We start from the raw sequence: 19,920 nt of genomic DNA, 5'->3' as shown, positions 1-19,920 counted from the left end.
GATCCTGTCTATACTAGGCTGACCATCTGGCCCGGCTACACCACAACCATTTTGGGGTACGAGTCATCCATTATGCTGTGTACTGACGTAAGCCACAAGGTGTTACGTAGTGAGACGGTCCTTGACTTTATGTCCAACCTGAGGCAAAAGTGTGGAAATCAACGCTTCCCTGAGATCTGCGCCAAGGAGCTTGTTGGACTCATAGTCCTTACCAAGTAGGAGCAACATATTACGCATGCACACACACACACAAATTCTTGGATTAATATTTATAAGTCTTGCTTGTTTATCAACTATTATTTATCCTTGTTTTTGTTTTTTTTAAAGGTACAACAACAAGACCTACAGGATCGATGATATTGCTTGGGATCACTCTCCCAACAATACATTCACGAGGGGAGACAAAGACATTTCCTTTAAGAACTACTACAAGACTGTAGGTGTCTTACACTCAACATGATCGGTTTTACTATAACTACAATTGATTTCAACTCACCCGCTTCTACCAATGCACACTGACACGCTAAATGTGGCATTGAGTTATAATGGCACATATTCAGTTTGAAGTACAGCATTTAGAACGTTGTTGTTGGCTAAATATAGTCAGTAATGCATCTTAATCTTATTCTTGGACTTCTATTCTGGTATAATATCTAATATTTATTTTCTGTTTTAAGCAATATAACCTGGACATCACTGATGGGAACCAGGTGCTGCTGGTCAGCCATGTGAAGAAAGCGATGGGTCCTTCTGGAGGTCCTCCTCCTGGCCCTGCCATGCTCATCCCAGAGCTGTGCTACCTTACAGGTTACCATCTTATTCTCCTGTGTGACTTTACTTACAACATATTGTATTAGGCATGTATTGCTTTACCTATAGCAATGGCATTGTTGAGCATATGCACCGAAGTGGAGGAATAAGGATAGAATAGTTTTCTGATCACAAGATTATCGCAGTGTAGACAGACTGAAGTCCTTATGTGGGTTTTGGTGTCAGCAGTTAGTAGTTGGGTGTCATCCATGTTAAACTTTAATCGGTAAATTTGTCAAACAATTGTTTAAATTTTTTTTTTTATTCTTTGACAGGCTTGACTGACAAGATGCGAGCTGACTACAACATCATGAGGGACTTAAGCACCCACACCAAGTTGGAACCAGAGCAGAGAGAGGGACGCCTCAACAGATTTATTTCTAACATACAGACGTAGGTGATAATCCTTTGTACTTGTGGCCAACTGTTTGTCAGAAATGCTGCAAGCATCCATGTAACTTAACTAAGATCTGCACAAACTAGACAAACGTAGCAATTCATGGACAGTCTGCTGAACAGGTCCAAGTATTATTATTAGCACTTACTTGACAGTTGAGAAGCTCTAAACATCACAGCTACAAATTGTGAAAGGTTAACATAGCTCCTGTCACGACCATGGACTTATAATCAAACCTAGATACAATATTTAAGAGTTGCTCAGTGGTGCATAATGCTGGAAAAGTTGAACTTCTGTTTTATAAAATTACCCATATGACTGGCGCTGCTTCCACGCTACGGGGCCAATAACGCAGGCATACTTCTGACTCTGAAGAAAGTAATTTTGTGGTGTTTGTAAAGCTTGAAGAAGAAAAAAAATGTATCCACTGATTTACATAAAACTTTTTTACTGTGGGAAATCTTTTTGGGGCCTGTGGCATCACGTGATGGACAGAGAAGTTCTAATTCCACTGTTTGGCTGCTTAGTGGAATTTACTTCAAAGCCTAGTGCACTTCCTGGTGGGGGCCTAGTCACAATTAGACATTGTAATATATCTAAATATGTGTCTTCCCCCAGAAGTTGTCCTCATCTCAACATCTTGTGTAATCGGTCTGTTCATATGCACAGAAGTTAAAATACTAAGTTTTTCTGTCAACATCTTTAGCCATTAAAATTACAGGCTTTGATTTAAATACTAAACATTATCTCATAGGAATACTGATGCACAGGTGGAGTTGGATAAGTGGGGACTCAACTTTGATAAGCAGCTCCTGCATCTGACTGGCAGAGTCCTCCCAGCGGAGAGGATTTTCCAGGGACCAAAATCGGTACATTCTTGGTTATATTTGTTTTAATTAAATAGATTTCTTTTTAATTGATTTATTTATGATTTTAATTTACAATAACATAATTTGTGTCACCCAGTATGACTACAACCCCAGGGCAGCTGACTGGTCCAAAGAGATGCGTGGGGTCCCTCTGATCAGCTCTCCTGTGCTGGAAAGCTGGCTCATGCTATACACCCGTCGTAACAGCAACGAAGCCCAGTCCCTTCTGCAGACCCTCAACAGAGTCTCGGGTCCACTCGGTTTCCGCATGCAGAGAGCTGTTATGTGCGTATAACAACAATGTAACAAAAAAAAGTTTCTAACTGCGGCCTTAATAAGTAAAATTATGTATGATGCTCAGGCAGGTACCTGAAATCCTTGAATTTTTTTTTTTTCTCAGCCGAAGTAATTTATATATTTGTGTAAAATGCATTTAAATGCAGTGGGGTGGCCAGTTTATCTAATACACACAGCTCAAACAAAGGCAGTCTAATTTACATAAAGGTAATGTTTAGTTATTATTGAAACTTTAACTTTAGGATAATTTTGGATGATTCTGTTTGTTTAATTGTATTTTAATATACATGGAGAAGTGCTTATTTGTTCTACCCTCCATTGATATAAAAGGGCTAAACAACAATAGAAACACTTTCTAACTAAGAATCTAAGGGTAGGATTCATTGCAGAACTGTATTAGACTGCATTAGTTTAAGATAGGCGTAGGTAACTAACTGGCCATTTTTGTCAATTTGTTACCTAATTAAGCAGCTATGATTGTTGTATTTTTTTTGTCAAATTGCCCAGCCCTGATTGGGTTGTTATGTCATTTAATGTTTGCAAGCTGTCCTTTTTATTCAGGATCGAGTATGAGGATCATCAGGAGTCTCTTCTCAGAGCCCTGCAGCAAAATGTTGGACCCCACACACAGATGGTTAGTGTGTGTGTGAGTGTGTGAGTGAGAGGGAACAGGCGGAAAGTTTGGACACACATTCAATGCATTTCCTTTCATTTTCATGACTATTTACATTAGAGATTATCACTGAAGGCATCAAAACTAGGAATCAACATGTGGAATTATGTACTTGACAAAAATTTGTGAAATAACTGAATACATTTCTTATAATATTCCTTCAAAGCCACCCTTTGCTCTGATTACTGCTTTGCACACTCAGACAAGGCACCATGTTTCATACACTCGATATGACCTAAAAGTTTCAACAGCACTCTTGGTATGCTCTTGATGAGCTTCAAGAGGTAGACATCTGAAATGGTTTCCCAACAGTCTTGAAGGCGTTGCCAGAGATGCTTGGCACTTGTTGGCCCGTTTTCCTTCACTCTGCAGTCCAGCTCAACCCAAACTATCTCGATTGGGTTCAGGTCCGATGACTGGGGAAGCGCAGCACTTCACTCTCCTTCTTGGTCAGTGCCTAGCAACGGGAACGCTGACGAGATTGACGCCGCTCCGTCTGGCTTGTTTGTTTTCGGTGATTTTGCCTTTTTTTGCTTTTTCCTCACAAAAACGTGGATGGTTTTGTTTGATGTTCATCCTTAGTTGAAGTTACATGTGGCGACGCATTTTTGTCTTCTCTCCACTATGTTTTGTTCTCATATGGGGCTGGAGTCTTACATGACAAGGACTGTTGAGTGAACGCTGGCACAATTGCTGCCGCTGCTTGCCGGTAACTTTTTATTCTCTTAAACTTACCACTCTTTATGAGAGCTTTATGACCTTGTCGGACAGTGGAACTGCCTTCATTGGAATACTACCACTAGCCTACTCTTTGTGTGTTTCATCATCAGCTCACCTGAGCCTCACCTGGCGTTTTCACTGGCCGTTGATGCTGCCCAAAGTTTTGATCCAGAATGTGGGCTGGTAGGCCATACATTGTGTCTGTCTGTGCCGGGCTCTTTCTGCTCCCTGTTCACCTGCTAGTGATGGGTTTGCTGCAGTACTCGGGTATTTACTTACTCCGGTTGCGCTGCCTGGACCTGCGCCGGAGGCTCTCCACCTTCATCCGGACATCGCTTTCCAGCCCCGCCGGAGATACATACACTGGCGGTCCCGTCGGAATTTCCACCACAACAGCTCAACAGGAATAAAGTCCATTTGGTCCAGCTCTCGTCACCCTCCACGCTCTACCAACCGGGCTGTTGACCACAGCGTGTTAGCCCGCCTAGCCCGGTCGGCTAGCACCGCCACCAGTTGTGACATAACCTCACTCATCTTCGCTCTGCTCAACATCCGCTAATTGACAGGCTTTTTTTTAAATATATGAATTCCCTGTGCGGCATCCTTGAGTGCCAAGAAAGGCGCCTTTAAATAAAATGTATTATTATTATTATTATTATTATTATTATTATTATTAAATAGCCCTTACACAGCCTGAAGGTGTGTTCTGGGTCATTGTCCTATTAAAAAATAAAAGATTGTCCAACTAAATGCAAATCGGATGGCATGTTGCTGCAGGATGCTGTGGTAGCCATGCTGGTTCAGTATGCCTTCAATTTGGAATAAATCCCCAACAGTGTCACTAAAAAAGCACCCCCACACCATCACACCTCCTCCATGCTTCACGGTGGGAACCAGGCATGCACAATCCATCCGGTCAACTTTTCGCCGTCGCACAAAGACACAGCTGTTGCAAAGATCTCAAACTTGGACTCATCAGACCAAAGCACAGATCTTTGGTACCAACCGCCGTGTCTTTGTGCGACACAGTAAAGGTGATTGGATGGATTTGCTAGTGACACTGTTGCCAAGAATGTTTAATCAGAGCAAAGGGTGGCTACTTTGAAGAAACTAGAATATAAGACACGTTAAGTTATTTCACACTTTTTTGTTAAGGACATAATTCCATATGTGTTCTTTCATAGTTTTGATGCCTTCAGTGATAATGTACAATGTAAATAATCATGAAAATAAACTCATTGAATGAGGTGTGTCCAAACTTTGTGTGTGTGCACGTCATGGCGCATTGCATTTCTTGCACGTGACTGTTTACATTTAATTTCCTCCACAAGCGAACAGTGACAAACACAAATTAACATTTAACTCTGTAATGAAACATTATCTAACAAGTTTATTGCCGTTAGCCCAATGTCAACATGTCATTGATATCTTGACGTCATTGATATCTAAGCCAAACGCTGCTGACATTATTTTAATGATTTATTAGCAACCGGTTTCTTGCAGATTGTCACGTTACTGAGAATACAGATATTGAAAGGTAATATATGAAGTCGAAGCTGAGTGCTATAGGTCAGCTAACAAACTTTGTCTCCATCAAGCTGCCAGCTAAGCTCCTATAACTTGCGACGCAATGTAGGCCTGTTAAGATAAATTTTGCTGGACAATAAATTGTCCCAGAAATGATTGCGATAAACGATAATGTCTGTCTGAGACCATTTTCATCTAATATATGATGATGGCATAATAATGAAGGTTCACCTTTTCAAAGATCAATATACTATTATTTCTAGAGAATATTTAACACTGGAAGACATTTTAAATATGTGGCTATCTGCTACATGGCGAGTAAATGAATCAACAGTTCTGTTTTCAGCCTTAATTTTTGCAAAGGTGCGGCTACTTTCTTCTGCTCCTCTGCAGGTTTGAGCTTTGGAATTTTCTTATTGAATAATTTCATACTTCAATTTTTTCAAACTTTAACACACACAACACAAACACACACACATATATCGAGATATAATACGCTATATATTATTATATATATATATATATATATATATATATATATATAATGGATGAACTTTAATGCTTTTGAGACATAGAGATGTGGTGTGTCAAAGCAGTGCAAGACCTTCCAGTTGTTTGTCAGGTGGTGGTGGTCCTCCCCAGCATCAGGAAGGACAAGTATGATAGCGTCAAGAAGTACCTCTGTGTGGACTGCCCCATTCCCAGTCAGTGTGTGGTTTCCCGTACCATCAGCAAACCTCAGACACTTATGACTGTAGCTACCAAGATTGCTCTGCAGATGGCTTGTAAGATGGGAGGAGAGCTCTGGAGTGTGGAAATCCCTGTAAGTGGTGTGCACTCTAATTTGTTTAGGCATTAAAGAAATTAAAAGTTAAGATGCTTTTTGGAGAAACAAAATTTAAGTGGATTAAATTGAGAGAATGAAACTGGTAGAGTGTAATGTTTCATTTATAACATGGAGTCACATTAAAACAGACACAAAACGGGATTTCCCAAGTGGGTGAATCCTTTTTGGGGTCTGTTTGCAATTTTCACTCCATCTTGTTTTGGGGGCTTTGTTTGCTCATGTCCTATATTTAAGATTACTAATGTAACATTCACATATAGCTGTACCCTCATTTAGATTTCTCTACTAATCTAGGCTAGTTAAAAAAGTAAGTGTCTTTCCAAGGCTAAAGATGATGGAGAGACAAACTATTTATTAGTTTCAGAGTTTTTGAGTCTGTTTAAGTAATGTGAAATGCTGATTCAATAACAGCTGGAACACTACTCTAACTTGTCCCACTTCTATGTGCAGCTCAAACAACTGATGATTGTGGGCATCGACTGCTACCACGACACCATTGCTGGGAAAAGGTCCATTGGAGCTCTAGTGGCCAGCCTCAACCAAGGAATGAGCAGGTTAGTTTCTGACAGTTTCTTCCTGTATTATACCTTGGTATACAGTCTGAATTAGGTTGTGCTTTACATCTGCACAGGTCTGCACAGCAGTTTTTTCAGTGACCTCCCCGTCTTTGTGCCATAGTACAACCATAAGTTGCGTGACATTTTTAAATTCTTTGTCAAGGTGGTTCTCAAAGTGTGTTCTGCAGCACAAAGGCCAGGAAATTATGGACGGACTGAAGATGGCCTTGAGTGGTAATTTGTTTTCCATAATTCCACAAATGTCTATTTTATAGTAATGTTTTATCAGCCATCTTGGCGTTACAGTCATCACTTTGTTTTGTTTTCCAGCTGCACTGAAGGCCTATCTCAAGTTCAACAACTGCCTGCCTTCGCGCATCATTGTGTACCGAGATGGAGTGGGAGACGGCCAGCTGCACAGTGTGGTCAACTATGAGGTTACACAGATCAAGGACTCCATCAATTCAATGGGCCACGACTACATGTGAGTTTTTCAAGTCCAAGTTGGTCAAATCTCTAGTGTGCTGCCAATGTAGTTACCCGCGATCAACACCTCCATTGGCTTTGTGAATAACATTGAGAACACTGGCTGAAACAAGTAATGCCAAGAGCTCTGGGTTGGATGTAGACTTATTTACTTCTTTCAAATAATTTGAGTGGGGGGAGTTCACACACTAAACCCATTAGTACGAGCGTCATACTGTAAATTGACAATCTTTGATGAGCCCCTCCACCTGCTCATCATAGGCCCAAGCTGAGTGTGGTAGTGGTGAAGAAGCGCATCAGCAGCAGGTTTTTTGCTCACATCAATGGAAAGGTGTCCAACCCTCCACCAGGTACCATTGTTGACTCAGAGGTCACCCGTCCAGAGTGGTAAGTTTTTTTGGTTTTTTTTTTCCGTTCCTGAATGTCTTAAGTTATTTTTAGTAGTTTAAGTTAACTGTTGCAAGCTTTGTTTGCCAGGTATGACTTCTACATAGTGAGCCAGGCTGTCCGCAGTGGAAGCGTCTCCCCAACACACTACAACGTTGTTTACGACACCAGTGGCCTGAAACCTGATCATATGCAGCGTCTTACCTACAAGCTGTGTCACATGTACTTCAACTGGCAGGTAGGCTGGCTTTGAAATCAGTGTGTTAATATGCTGGTTTCCTACTGCTTGGCTGTACTTTCGCCAAAGGTCTGGAAACATTTTTGAATAATGTTTACAACTACAATTGTACTAAAAATTCAGTACAGGAGTGGGCATTTTTTTATAGTTGGGCATAAAACAACTAATCGGAGCCAAAATCATTTAGTCCGATTAATAAAATTGTAAACGGGGTACCCGCAGCGTCTTAAAAGTTGTAGTCCTAAATTTAATCTAAAAAATTAGGCCTTAAAAGTCTTACATTTCATTCACAAATTAATAAATTTAATTTACAAAGGTCTTGTCCTTTTCATTGGATTAAATACATATCTAATGCCATGAATTAATGTTTTGTGCGTCTATACAATTAACTACATTTGGTTTGACTTGGATGTTAAAGGACAGTAAAGCAACTTGTTTGTCGTTGTGTCGGTGTTTTTCTTCACGCCGTTGACTGTGGAGTGGGCGTGACACATGAATGTATTATAACAGTGCAACATGTTTTATTATAAATCCACGGACATTGTGAGCAAGCTCAGACAAATCAATCAGTTGTCAGGAAAGAAACGTCTCGCCCTGTGTTGTGCTAACCAGCAAATGTTAGCTTGTCGGGTAGAATGGGCAAATGTCAATGGATCCGGCCGGAGATGGGGACAAGTTGGCAGACGAGGCAAAGATGAGCTGAGCTTAGCACGACAAGCGCATCGGTGAGAGTCAGTTCAGCGCAGAGCTGTGATCCTCACCTGCAGGTTCCTGATCCGTTACAAGACCAACGGAGTGAGGGTTGTGTATAAGACGAGAACCATGTTGGAGTAAACACACCTAACAAAGCTATTGTGGGGTTTTACAACAAAATGTTACATTAAATTCAGGTAACGATGGTAAAGAATTTTCTCCGGCCTAAAATATATTCCATTATATTGCTGTGAATTTGGCATAACATTTCATCCTAGGTGGTATTATTAAAAGGTCTAAAAGTCTTAAGTTTAAGTTGAAAACCCTGGGGGTAACCTGGTAAAGGTCAAAGATTGCTTTTAGAATTTAAATGCTCTATTTTCTTCATTTGTGCTGTAGGGAATCATCCGCGTGCCCGCTCCCTGCCAGTACGCCCACAAGTTGGCCTTTCTTGTGGGTCAAAGCATCCACAGGGAGCCCGGTGTGAAACTGGATGACCTCCTCTTCTACCTCTAAAAGGTTAAAGACAAGCTATTTGTTTGGATGTGACTCTTGAATCACCTTGGGAAAAACAATATGTATACTTTTGTTACATAAGTTCTCTTCAGTTTAGATGTAAGTTGGTTTTGCCAGAGTGTGCTAAGAGTTTGTTTGCGTTTCTAGCCTCAGAATGCCCTCTGTATCAAGTTATGCAGTTCAAGTGCTTTGTTTTACACAACTAAGACAAAACTCCCAGGTCTAATGCTAGCACATGTGCTAAAATAATCAACGATGCACCCTGTCTGCTGTTGGAAATAAACTTTGAGGTTTGTTAAGAAGATGACATTGTTCAGAGTAAAATGTCAAGTAACTTTAATTGCGTTAACTCTAGCCGGCCCTGAAATGAGAAATATTTCTGACTAAATGTCATATTGTATTAACTTGTATCTTCATTACCAAAATTAGTTTATGTAGGCAAGAAAAAAAAAGTACAACTAATTTTTTTTTTTTTAATGGGTGAATCTAAAAAATGTTGCCTGTTAATTATACAAGCGAGTCTTGTGGTGATTTTGTTGCGATGACTGTCCGCAGAGGAGAGTAAAAGGATGCTAAATTTTGACCTTTCTGTTAGTAATGTTTGTACGGTCTACATCTAGGTACTGGTATTGCTGTTAAATGATTCCAATAAACATTTGTGGGGCATGTCAGTTCCTTGAGTTCAATCACACATGCAAAAATACAAAATATCAAATTTATTTGGATTTGTTTTTGTTTTTTTAGAAAAGATTGCACATGCACACCCACACAATAAGTTGTATCCATCAATATAGGCTGATAATTCTTATCATAAAGCTAGCACACAATTGCAGACTTTTAAACAATATGGTCTTCAAGACACCATGGGGAAAGCTTGCACTGTTTGATTATAAATTTAAATGTACAAAAAAGGCAGTTTGAAAATCAAGTATAAACATTTAAAAACAATTGTACAAATGGACAAAGTACAAAAAGAGCAACAGTCACTCAAAATGAATAGAAGCGATGTCTGAAAACATGGTCCAGAAATAGGAAAAGATGTACATCAGTTTACTGTACTGTGGGTTAACATGGCTGTTCGGCCGACAATTGTACAGAAAGTATTACAGAATGTTTTGCATACATTCTTTTTTTGGCAGTTTCAGTTCAACTCTTGTGTTTACAAAAAATAGGCTAGCTTTTCAATTACATAATGAAATGGAAAACAATGATGTGAGGAAATAAAGGTGGACTGTTTCATTTCACGCACAAAGACGGACATCTGCACAATTCTTTTGGGCAGCTTTGACAATACATTGGCTTTCAATTCATCATACATTCACTACTCTACATAAAGGTTTTTGTGTGTGTGTGTGTGTGTGTGTGTGTATATATGTATAATGTGTGTGTGTGTGTGTTCACGTACAGTACTTGTATCCTGCACCATCCTAACTCGGGACATGCTGAACAGGCATAAGTAACAATGAGCGATTGGCTTGAAGAAACATTTTTTTGATCTAAGATTTTGGGTTAGAAGGGCAGAGGAGGCAGCGTAGAGGTAGCCTTGTGTCTCAATCTTAACTACTGTGAAAACAGTGAAACCTTGAGTCTTCTAGTGAAGCCCAAAAGTGTTGCATGTTGTGAATCAAATTCAATACAATAGCTATATCGCATAGATTAACGGTTTTTGAATCAGTTTACGTAATATAGTTATCTTTTAAAGAGGTTAGTCATTGTTTTATATCAGATGTGCATCAGTGTGGCATCAAAAACAGTGACCTTTTGAAGATAAAAAAAAAAAGTCCCTTCTTTCACTCAGTAGCCTCAACAATTAGTATGCAGGGAATATTGACTTTGTTTTCTATGATTGAAAATAATTTATTGGGCTTTACTATAGCTGGAAATTGTCATCACCAGGGGGCCTTGGACTGTAATGTGTAAGCTCTTGTCCTATTGAAATCACGGACAGTCACACAATACAGTACCCTGCACATCACAAGTCAGGATTAACATCTGCAAACAGATTTTACCGACATAAATGAATAGTAGGCATGGAACTGCACGCTCTACTGGGCAAAAGTACTAACCATTGTGCGATTATAAGGCAAGTACATAGAGGCTGGATCTATTTCCATTCAGGCTGATTTTAACGCAGAGACCCTGTAGTAGGTACAATATGTGCTTACATTTTTAGGTGTCTGGCATGTTGGGGGGGCTTGTCTTGTCTCTCACAATTAAGATAGGGCGTAGGAGTTAATGCTGCTGATGTGTTACACTACAGTATACTGGGCAGCCAGTCGGCCACGTTGTATTAAAGTGCTGCATGCTCCAGGTTCCATACTGAGCCGTCACATTGCATGCACTCTCAAGGGGTCGGGAGGGAATGTGCTGAAGTAAAGCATGCAAACCTCTCGTACAGTTTATGTGGCTAGCTGGCTGTGTGACTGTATGAGATCTTTACCAGGCCCTGTCTTTTTCTTCAGATTCAAAATGGACTCCCCACGGTTTATTTGATGATCCCTCAGTGTTTTAATGACATTCTGTACACAGAGACACTGGTCACACTCCCCATCTGGTGTTCTAAGTGCCATCAGACTTGATCAGGTGCAACAAGGAAAATGCCCCGGGCCTTGTCTCGGTCTACAGCAAAACATCAGAGACTTGGCGGTAAGATACTCGATATTACATTGGTCGACACCACGAGGTCGCGGGTTCATAATATGAAATGTTATTGAAAATATGTAGTTGATACTGTTAACAAAATACAAATATTCTAGTCGACAACAGATGTACAAGAATATAAAGCATTTGCTAAGCTCTCAAATGCCACCTGTCCACTGTTATATTTAGATTTTTTTTTTTGTTGCTTTTAACACTACAAGGAAGTGGTTGACCCTTTCCAAGTATGTCAAATTATTTTACAGCGCCGAGTCTTTGCAATAGTGTCTTCCCTTTGGAGAGCAGTCCCTTTTTCTTTTTGGAGGAGTACATGTCCGGTGGGGCCCTGATGAGACGGCCAGGGATGTGTGGACGCACTGTGGGAGAGCCTGCTCTTCTGGGCGGACCCGATTTTTCCAATGGAACCTAATGGGAGACCCGTAAGGGACAGTTGAGGGTGTTAAAAAGCCAACCGTCTCTCACACCTCAGTCCCTACTCCTAAGTCCTTTCTGTCTCAGCAGGGCATAGCTCTGAAATCTATCTCCCTGAATGTCCTGTCCTGCTCTCAGGTATAGATATGCTGTCCACACTCCCTCCCTCCCCCCTGCCCTATGTCACGTAGTTTGTTTTTTATGAAGCTGCAAGAATAGTCTACAAGAGAACAGAATTTAAGCATGACATTGACTAACTTCCACATCACTGTAAGGTGACAACATTTCCCAACAACAAATATCACGGGCTGAGCAGTTCCTCTCACATAAATAGATAAATTTGCATTTTAGGAGTGGACATATTTATATCATTTTCACTTTCCTTCCCCTTAAACATGTATATAGATATTTACTGATACAACTGGGTTACAGAGAAACTACTAGTCACTATTCCTTTTCTGTAATCATGAGCTAAAAGGCTCCTTTAAATTGCACTTTGGGAAGACGAAAGATTCCATTTATATGAGGCTATATTTATGTATACAATATGTTTCAACATCAGAACATATCAAAATCATTCTGCCTCATTTTAGATTTGACTTTACTGAGTTTAACGCAAGACTGTGGAACTTTTGAGAGAACAAAAACATTCTGCCAGTTGCAAATGAAAAGTTGAATTCTACAAAAACTGAATGGTACGATGGCTAACGGCGTCTAACGGCTAAGTTTAGGTAAATATTGCTGTATAGCGGACATTACGGTGTCAGGTTTTCTGACTTCCCTCTTTTTCACGTACTGTTGCAATAACTTTTTAGCATTTTAGCTAAATGCTAAAAAGTAGTGCAGCAATTCCGTGCTATCCCATAATAGTCATTTCGAAAGTTCCATAGTCCCACTTTAAATAAATAACTAATGGATAGTTGGCTGTTTAATTGACAGCTCATTGTGGTTCACAAAATCAGTACTGATTTGAAAACCACAATGTGTTTTCTTTCTCGTTTAACATTATTCCTTGATTACAAGAAAAAGAGTCCCAAATTTGGCTAGAGCAAAAAGCCAAATTACATGAGAACTAAACCAAGTGAAAGATTTGTATGCTTTTCTTTGGATTTTGCATAGAATTAGTAGGTTTTTTGGATTTCTTTCTAGGATGCAGCATGCCATGCTGCACTGAAAGTAGTCTAAATGTTAGTAGCCTTTAACTTTAAACGTTTTGATAATTGTGGGTAATTGTACAATGGCCTTTTAGCTCACCATGAGTTACAGCAGGAGACTTATTGCAGGAGACGGACATTGTCATGTACAACACTCAGAGAAACAACTGAAGATACCATACTTCTTGTCTAATGCATTGGCTAGGGTTACTATCTTCTACTGACAAACAGTACTGAGGAATCCTAAAAATACCTAAAAGGAATGTCATAAAGTATACATGTTGCATACCAGAAGCTAAGGGTACCCATGTCATCTGCATTAGACGAGGGGAGCGTAATCTTGGTATCCTCAGTTGCTCACTTACGTGACGGAAACAGAGCCTTTAAGGTGTGAAATGAACACTCTTCTTCTGTTTTGCCAAGCGGGTGAGGAAAAGAAATAAAAAATATATATATATGGTGATGGCATTTCAACAGTTTGCACTATGACAATGGCAAATTAGAACACATGAAAGAAATATCCGATGACACCTATTGGTATTTCAACAATTTGCATTATTTGTTAAACACAAAAATAACCACATATTTACATTTAGTAAATAATTACTTCTGAAATTATTCTCTGATGGCAACATAGGCTAAGTGACCTTTGCGTGCTACTTTACAAAAAAGCAATATACAAAACAAGGCGTTCCGGAGCAGATACAAAAGTTGGACTACACTAGACTTATGTTCATATAAAATGTTCAAGAATTCATGCATCTGGACTATAGAACATGCTAAGCTACAGACTACATAGTTCATCTTTCAGTACAACAAAACTATTTTTACTCTATTAGAAATGATTCGAGATCAAACACAGAATATATTCATAAAGCATCTGTTAGAATGCTGAATATGCATGTGCAAAAAGTGTTAACTGCTGTTTTTCAAGACATGACAGAACAAGTAAAAAGTCACAGGAGTGTTCCCCTCCTCCATTTTACTCTCATTGAGAATGCTTTATGAATACAGTCAACTCATGTATTATACAATGCAGAACTCCCCCCCCCCTCCACACACAGCAGTAAACATGAAAAATAAAAGTACCTCTGTCAAGTATTAGTCTTAAAGTATTTTTTTTCTTCATAGATCTTAGACATCTATTTATTTACAGTGTAATGCTCCAAAGTCAGAAATCCCATTGTACTTCAATGAGACACCCACACACGCACAGACACGGTACTAAAGGAGATACAGGGAACTGAAAAGAGTAAATGGATGACAGAGGGCTAGTACTGCGAAGGAGCATGTACCCTTTTGGTCTTTATCCGTGCAGGAGTGTCCTGGGGGTATCGAGATGGTGAGTCAGTGAGAAAAACCTCTACATCATCAGGCACTTCTTCTAGAAAGTTGGAAGGAACAAGTCCCTTGTGCCCATTGAGCTCGCCCTGTGGAGGACATTAGCACAGTGAGACTCTGCAGTGTTACTCTACACTTCAACAGTTCCTCCTCCACACTCATTACCAGTCCCAACAGGAGAGAACACATAACACCAATTTTAAAATCCCACCATTGGCTCCCAGTCTGTTTAAGTGTGCATTTAAAAATTTGAATGATCACACTCATATTATAAAATATATAACTGGTCAAAAACTAAAGGGGATCGGACCTTTTCTGCTCGGGCCCCCCAACTGTGGAAAAACCTACCGGAGGAGATCGGGGAAGCCCACACATTGTCTTTATTTAGGTCTCTTTTAAAAACTCACTGCTTTACAACTTGCTTTTTACTGATTTTACAGTTTTATTATCTGCCATTTCTGTTGTTGTTGCTTTTTAAATGACTGTAAAGCACTTTGTAACTTCTTTTGAAAAGTGCTTTATAAATAAAGGTAATATTATTACTATTATTATTACTTTGAGGAGGTGAAAAGAAGTTTCAAATGAAAGCTGCAATAGAGTTGAGAGATGAGAGGAACTGCCGACGCGACAAGTATTCATCTGCACAAGCACGTACAGTACGTTTGGCTTTTATCAAAGTGCTCCAACTGTGAACCACATCCAGGAACATTGTTAAACTACAACTATTCCAGAACTCTGCTGCCTGCCAGGCATAGCGGGCATATTACCCCAGTTATAGCTAACCTGAACTGGCTCCCAGTGTCTTATAGGGTTGATTCTAAGGTTCTTTCACTTGTTTATGAGGCTTTTAATGGTTTGGGACCAGCCTACATTGCTTATTATTTTCATTTTATTATCCTTCAAGCTTCTTATATCCTCTGCTGCCATCTTTATCACACAAAAAAAAGATATCGGCAGCTCAGCCTTTTTACTGTTGGTCAAAACTATAGTACTCCCTACCTGAAAGATGCAAGACTCTACACTCTCACACTGTCGTAAATCACTTAGAGCTACACTCTCTGTATGAAAGGAGCTTCATAAATAAAACGTTATATTTATACGTTACATATTATAATTGTTTATGGGCAAAAATAAGCTGGAGCTGAGCTGCCGCTAACATTTGTTTGTTTCTTTGATAACTTATCCAGATGTCCAATGACCAAAATGCATAATCCTGGTAAAAACAAATGACCTGATCTAAGAAGTGTGTTATAAAAATGTGGCTTAAAACTTGATGAAAAGTCAATTGATGAAAGGTTCTGGCAGACAAACAGAGTTGATGAACGCACAAAGGGGATATGAACCCATCAACAGACGTGATTAAAACTTGTCTGGGTGATGGTATGGGTGGTGATGGTGCAGTGGATATGACACATGTGTTTGGTGTGGGAGACCTGGGTTAAAATTCCCACTGCAATACATCTACCAATGTGTCCCTGAGCAAGACACTTAAGCCCTAGTTGCTCTAGAAGCATGTGACCTCTGACATATATAGCAATTGTAAGTCACTTTGGATAAAAGTGTCAGCTAAAAATATATGACCTAGGAAAAGTTTAAATGTACAGTACACAGGCTTGTATGTCTTTGTCTCTTTATTAATGAAAAATATTCTTTCTGAAGCATTAGCTCTTCCTTTGGATTGATGATTTCACAGGGAAAATGTCATGCATACACATGGAAGACCTGGAAGTGCATAAACTACAGTTTTGTCAACGCATTACTATTTTACTGGGACCTTGGATGCCAAAATAAATCCTTCCACTTCACAACTCTATGAGAGAGTTAGCACAGATGTGTTTTATGTAAAACTGTAGTACACAGTAAATAAAGGGGAAAACAGACATGGAAGTAGAAATGTTTGGCACTTACATAGTAAAAGCCATCTTCATCTATTTCACCAAAAACTGTGATGACGTCACCAGCACAGAAAGTCAGTTCAGCCTGTCAAAGAAGAGAGATGAGATACATTTGGTGTGGTTTGCTTTTTCTTGTTGTTTACAGCAGTATAAGTGTGCACAAGGCTTTCTAAAACATCAAATGTACTGGGGTTTGATGAGTTTGAAATGCTGTGCTTCCTTCTCCAAATCAATGTGATGCATCTTTAACACGAGTGTCAATTCAGTCTCGGCGGACGGACTGTTGCGACTGCAAATGCATCAAATGTTGGAACTTTGAAGACAGGATTGCAACACACTAAGCACATCTGTCCTATGGGATTCTCGAGAACACACAAACCAAACATAGCGCATGTACAGTATGTAAGAGACAGGTCGACACAAAAGACCAAACCGAGGAGGGGAGATGCTGGCTCAGGCAATGCATGATGGGCTATATTCATGACCGCCGGGGACAGTCATCTGAAGCCCACCTCCTCGTTTGCACTCTAACAAACGAAGGGAGGAAACACACACACAGAGCAGACAGTACCGTACCCTCCTCATCCTCACTCACCTCCTCATTCAGTCTGTTGCCCTCATACTGTGTCGGTGGCAGTGCCAATAGAAAGTTGAGAGTGAGTGAATGGGTGGGGGGTGGGGGTGGGGCAAAGAAAACAGCACGGGAAAGTAATTCAATCCTCTAGCTTACACAAGGCTGACTGTAACTCCCCCTTCTACCCTCACCTGTGTACATATTGCCCTGAAGCGCACTTAAAGGAATGGTTTGACATCATCTTGCCACGAGTTAGATAGTAAATAATCCTATTTCCCAAAATGTCAAATTATTCCTTTAAAATCCAAATTGATTAAACAAAACATCAAAAGTCATCATCTTTGTGCGTGTGCATCTCAACATATTTTGTGCTTTTATGCATTTTGTAACATGATGGTGATGACAGAATGGTCAAGACAAAGAGCGTAGCTGGAGCCACAGGAGGACAGTACCTCTACATCAACGTTAGGGGAGCTCTCTCGGGGGTCATAGTCGTACAGAGCCACCATCCTCCGTGTGGACATTGGGTGCTGGCGGCCACTCCGCCTGTTCCTCTCTGCGAATAGGAAAATGAACAATAGACAAAAATAAGAAGACTCACTGGGAATATTTGAAAAACTTTACGGAAAGATGTGATGACCAGTGACGACACATAATGGCCGTGCAAGTCCAACAAACTTTGCAATTTGATCATCTGGCTTGCAAATGTAAACTATTCCAGTGTTCATAGCTTAGTGAGAGCAAATGTAGTGGACATGAGCTAACTGCAGTTCACAGATGAATAACGATGGTGAGAAGTGGGGGAAAAAAAGCAGTAAAGATGAAGCAGAAGAGCATCTCACTAGACACAGACCTCTCTTGGACTTTCTGGACCTGCGATTTATTGAGCGGCCATCTTTGAAACGGTCACAGTTCACTTTGCAGGAAAGCAGAAAAAACATAATTAAGTGGGAAGAGCATAGAAAAGGAGAAATGTGTCAGTAAAAGCATTAGTAAAGCCTTGAGTTGGTCAGATACATACAGAGGGTATGTATAGGCGCAACGTTAGAAAAAGAAAAAAAAGGTGATTTGGTCCTGAAGGAAAATGATGTCTCACCTAACTTCTCCACAGGAGTGTTGAGTGGCAGGAAGCCCTGTTTGAGGAGCTGGTCCATCATGGCGTCATCCTCTGTTTGGATCTCAGAGACCATGTTACAGGGGATCAGACCCACGCGCTCTCGGACCTCCGCCCTGTAGAAGCCATCTGTGTCTTTATTCCCAAAGACCTGAAGCAACGACAAAGAGTCGATGCAGCCAGAAACAAAGGACAGATGTTATAAAACCTGCAACTAGGACAGGCAAAGATGACTACTATTGGCATGTAATTCTAAAGGCATTAGCTAAGACGGCATTTACATTAGAGATGTTCCGATTCCAATACCAGTATCGGAAAAGCCTCCGGTATGCCTAAAATGTGGTATTGCTATTGGAAAGTACTGTAGTATATGCGACGATCAAATACCAAGTAATATAGCCCTGAAGAAAATGTACTTAAAGTAGTTTATTCATGTTCTTTTTCCGTTACGACTCACTTTCAAACTGGATAGTAAAAGAAAGTTCTATGACATTGACTGTTTGTGTTAGTTAATGTTTACAAAGATTTTAACCTAATTCACACCAAAACAACACAATCACATCCATACAGGCATAGTAGTATACAGCTGTTAATACATAATAAAATATATGACACACTGGTATCGGATCAGTACTCAGTATCAGCCCATACGCAAGTTCAGGTACCATGAAGCAAAAAATGGTATAGAACCATCTCTAATTTAAACATAGGGTATTTAAAGAAATAAAAAAACAGATACGAAATCAAGCATCATTTTTCAATTTTGTTTTTTTTCATCGCTATGTTATGATATGCTATGAAACATAAATCTGTAAATCTGTCTAAGAATCAAGTCAATACCTTGATGATCTGGCCCTCCTTGAATGGCAGCTCCTCATCAGCAGCGTCGGGGTTGGGAGACATGGACATGGGGTCATAGTCGAACAGAGCCACGAACACACGGGTCATCTCCTCCGGCTCAGACTCCTCATAGTACTCCGGGGAGCGCCGTCCCCGCCCGTGCCTGCGACCGCCATACCCTTCTGAAACATAGAGGAGGCCTCTGCTGCTACTACCAGCCTTATACAGCCACGCTGGCTGTAGAGGCAATGAGAGCAGAAGATGTCTCTTTGTTAGAGCTGACAGGGGAGAGGGCGATGAGATGCATGTGTGAAAAAAGAGCCAGAGGTCGAGAATGCGATAATTATGCTTTGAGTTGGAATTTTTTGTTTCCACTTAGGAAACGATATTCCTGTAGTGTTCACGCACTAAAAGCAAAAGGATGCTTTAGAAAAAAAAAAAGGGAAAAAATAGGCTTGTTGTAATTGTAGCACATCAGGGTTCTTTGTTCACACATCTCTGCTTGCTGGCGTGACAGTCTCTACACATCATAGCACAGTGATAGCACAGTACAACACAGCACAGACAGGAAGCACATGTCAAGCAGTTGTTTTGGGGTGCAAGGGGAAACTGAATGACACCAGGAGGACACAAGTAACACTGCTAGCATTGTTCATTGCTGTTTCACTGCCTTATCTCACAGAGGCTGACTTTCAGCCATACATGCTTTCCCGGGATCAGACATGAGCAGGAGAACATTCCTACATCAAATGCAGGTGTGCGGTCATGCTTTAAGGCCACATCTGGAAACAATGTGCAGCAAAAAAAGGGCAAAAGAGGAACGTTCCCAAGGGAGATAGCACATTAAATGCCCCAGCAGTTCCTGGCAACGCCGATATCAGTGAGGGGGAAGGGATAAACCTGATATCAGTTCCTC

At 40.3% G+C, this 19,920-nt stretch overlaps 2 protein-coding genes across 26 annotated transcripts in view; one reads left to right on the top strand and one right to left on the bottom strand.

The window, feature by feature from the left end:
• piwil1 (piwi-like RNA-mediated gene silencing 1) overlaps nt 1-9,422 on the top strand; it is a 16,625-nt gene extending 7,203 nt beyond the window's left edge. The window contains exons 7-20 of the mRNA XM_032517330.1: nt 18-215; nt 328-436; nt 678-807; nt 1,086-1,203; nt 1,962-2,076; nt 2,174-2,361; nt 2,935-3,007; nt 5,916-6,116; nt 6,591-6,694; nt 6,861-6,931; nt 7,028-7,181; nt 7,445-7,570; nt 7,661-7,808; nt 8,901-9,422. Coding sequence (XP_032373221.1) covers nt 18-215; nt 328-436; nt 678-807; nt 1,086-1,203; nt 1,962-2,076; nt 2,174-2,361; nt 2,935-3,007; nt 5,916-6,116; nt 6,591-6,694; nt 6,861-6,931; nt 7,028-7,181; nt 7,445-7,570; nt 7,661-7,808; nt 8,901-9,017 — 1,852 coding nt within the window. The 3' untranslated portion in view covers nt 9,018-9,422. The remainder of the gene's footprint in view (nt 1-17; nt 216-327; nt 437-677; nt 808-1,085; nt 1,204-1,961; nt 2,077-2,173; nt 2,362-2,934; nt 3,008-5,915; nt 6,117-6,590; nt 6,695-6,860; nt 6,932-7,027; nt 7,182-7,444; nt 7,571-7,660; nt 7,809-8,900) is intronic.
• rimbp2b (RIMS binding protein 2b) overlaps nt 8,551-19,920 on the bottom strand; it is a 98,810-nt gene continuing 87,440 nt past the window's right edge. For 13 of the 25 annotated variants that reach the window (XM_032517297.1, XM_032517298.1, XM_032517299.1 and 10 more), the window contains 9 exons: nt 19,005-19,186; nt 18,147-18,315; nt 17,904-17,966; nt 17,503-17,606; nt 17,072-17,098; nt 16,490-16,561; nt 14,536-14,670; nt 13,606-13,650; nt 9,747-12,080 (listed from right to left, as the gene is read on the bottom strand). In XM_032517297.1, the coding sequence (XP_032373188.1) occupies nt 13,624-13,650; nt 14,536-14,670; nt 16,490-16,561; nt 17,072-17,098; nt 17,503-17,606; nt 17,904-17,966; nt 18,147-18,315; nt 19,005-19,186 (779 nt within the window). In that variant the 3' untranslated portion in view covers nt 9,747-12,080; nt 13,606-13,623. Of the gene's footprint in view, nt 8,649-9,746; nt 12,081-13,529; nt 13,651-14,535; nt 14,671-16,489; nt 16,562-17,025; nt 17,099-17,502; nt 17,607-17,903; nt 17,967-18,146; nt 18,316-19,004; nt 19,242-19,920 lie in introns of those variants that run through there. The other 12 variants (XM_032517304.1, XM_032517311.1, XM_032517319.1 and 9 more) reach the window with 6 other exon arrangements.

Source organism: Etheostoma spectabile, chromosome 5, assembly GCF_008692095.1.
Source record: "Etheostoma spectabile isolate EspeVRDwgs_2016 chromosome 5, UIUC_Espe_1.0, whole genome shotgun sequence".
NCBI classification, from domain to species: Eukaryota; Metazoa; Chordata; class Actinopteri; order Perciformes; family Percidae; genus Etheostoma; species Etheostoma spectabile.
The sequence above is the reverse complement of the archived record's forward strand: the minus strand, read 5'-3'. Positions and strand labels throughout refer to the sequence as shown.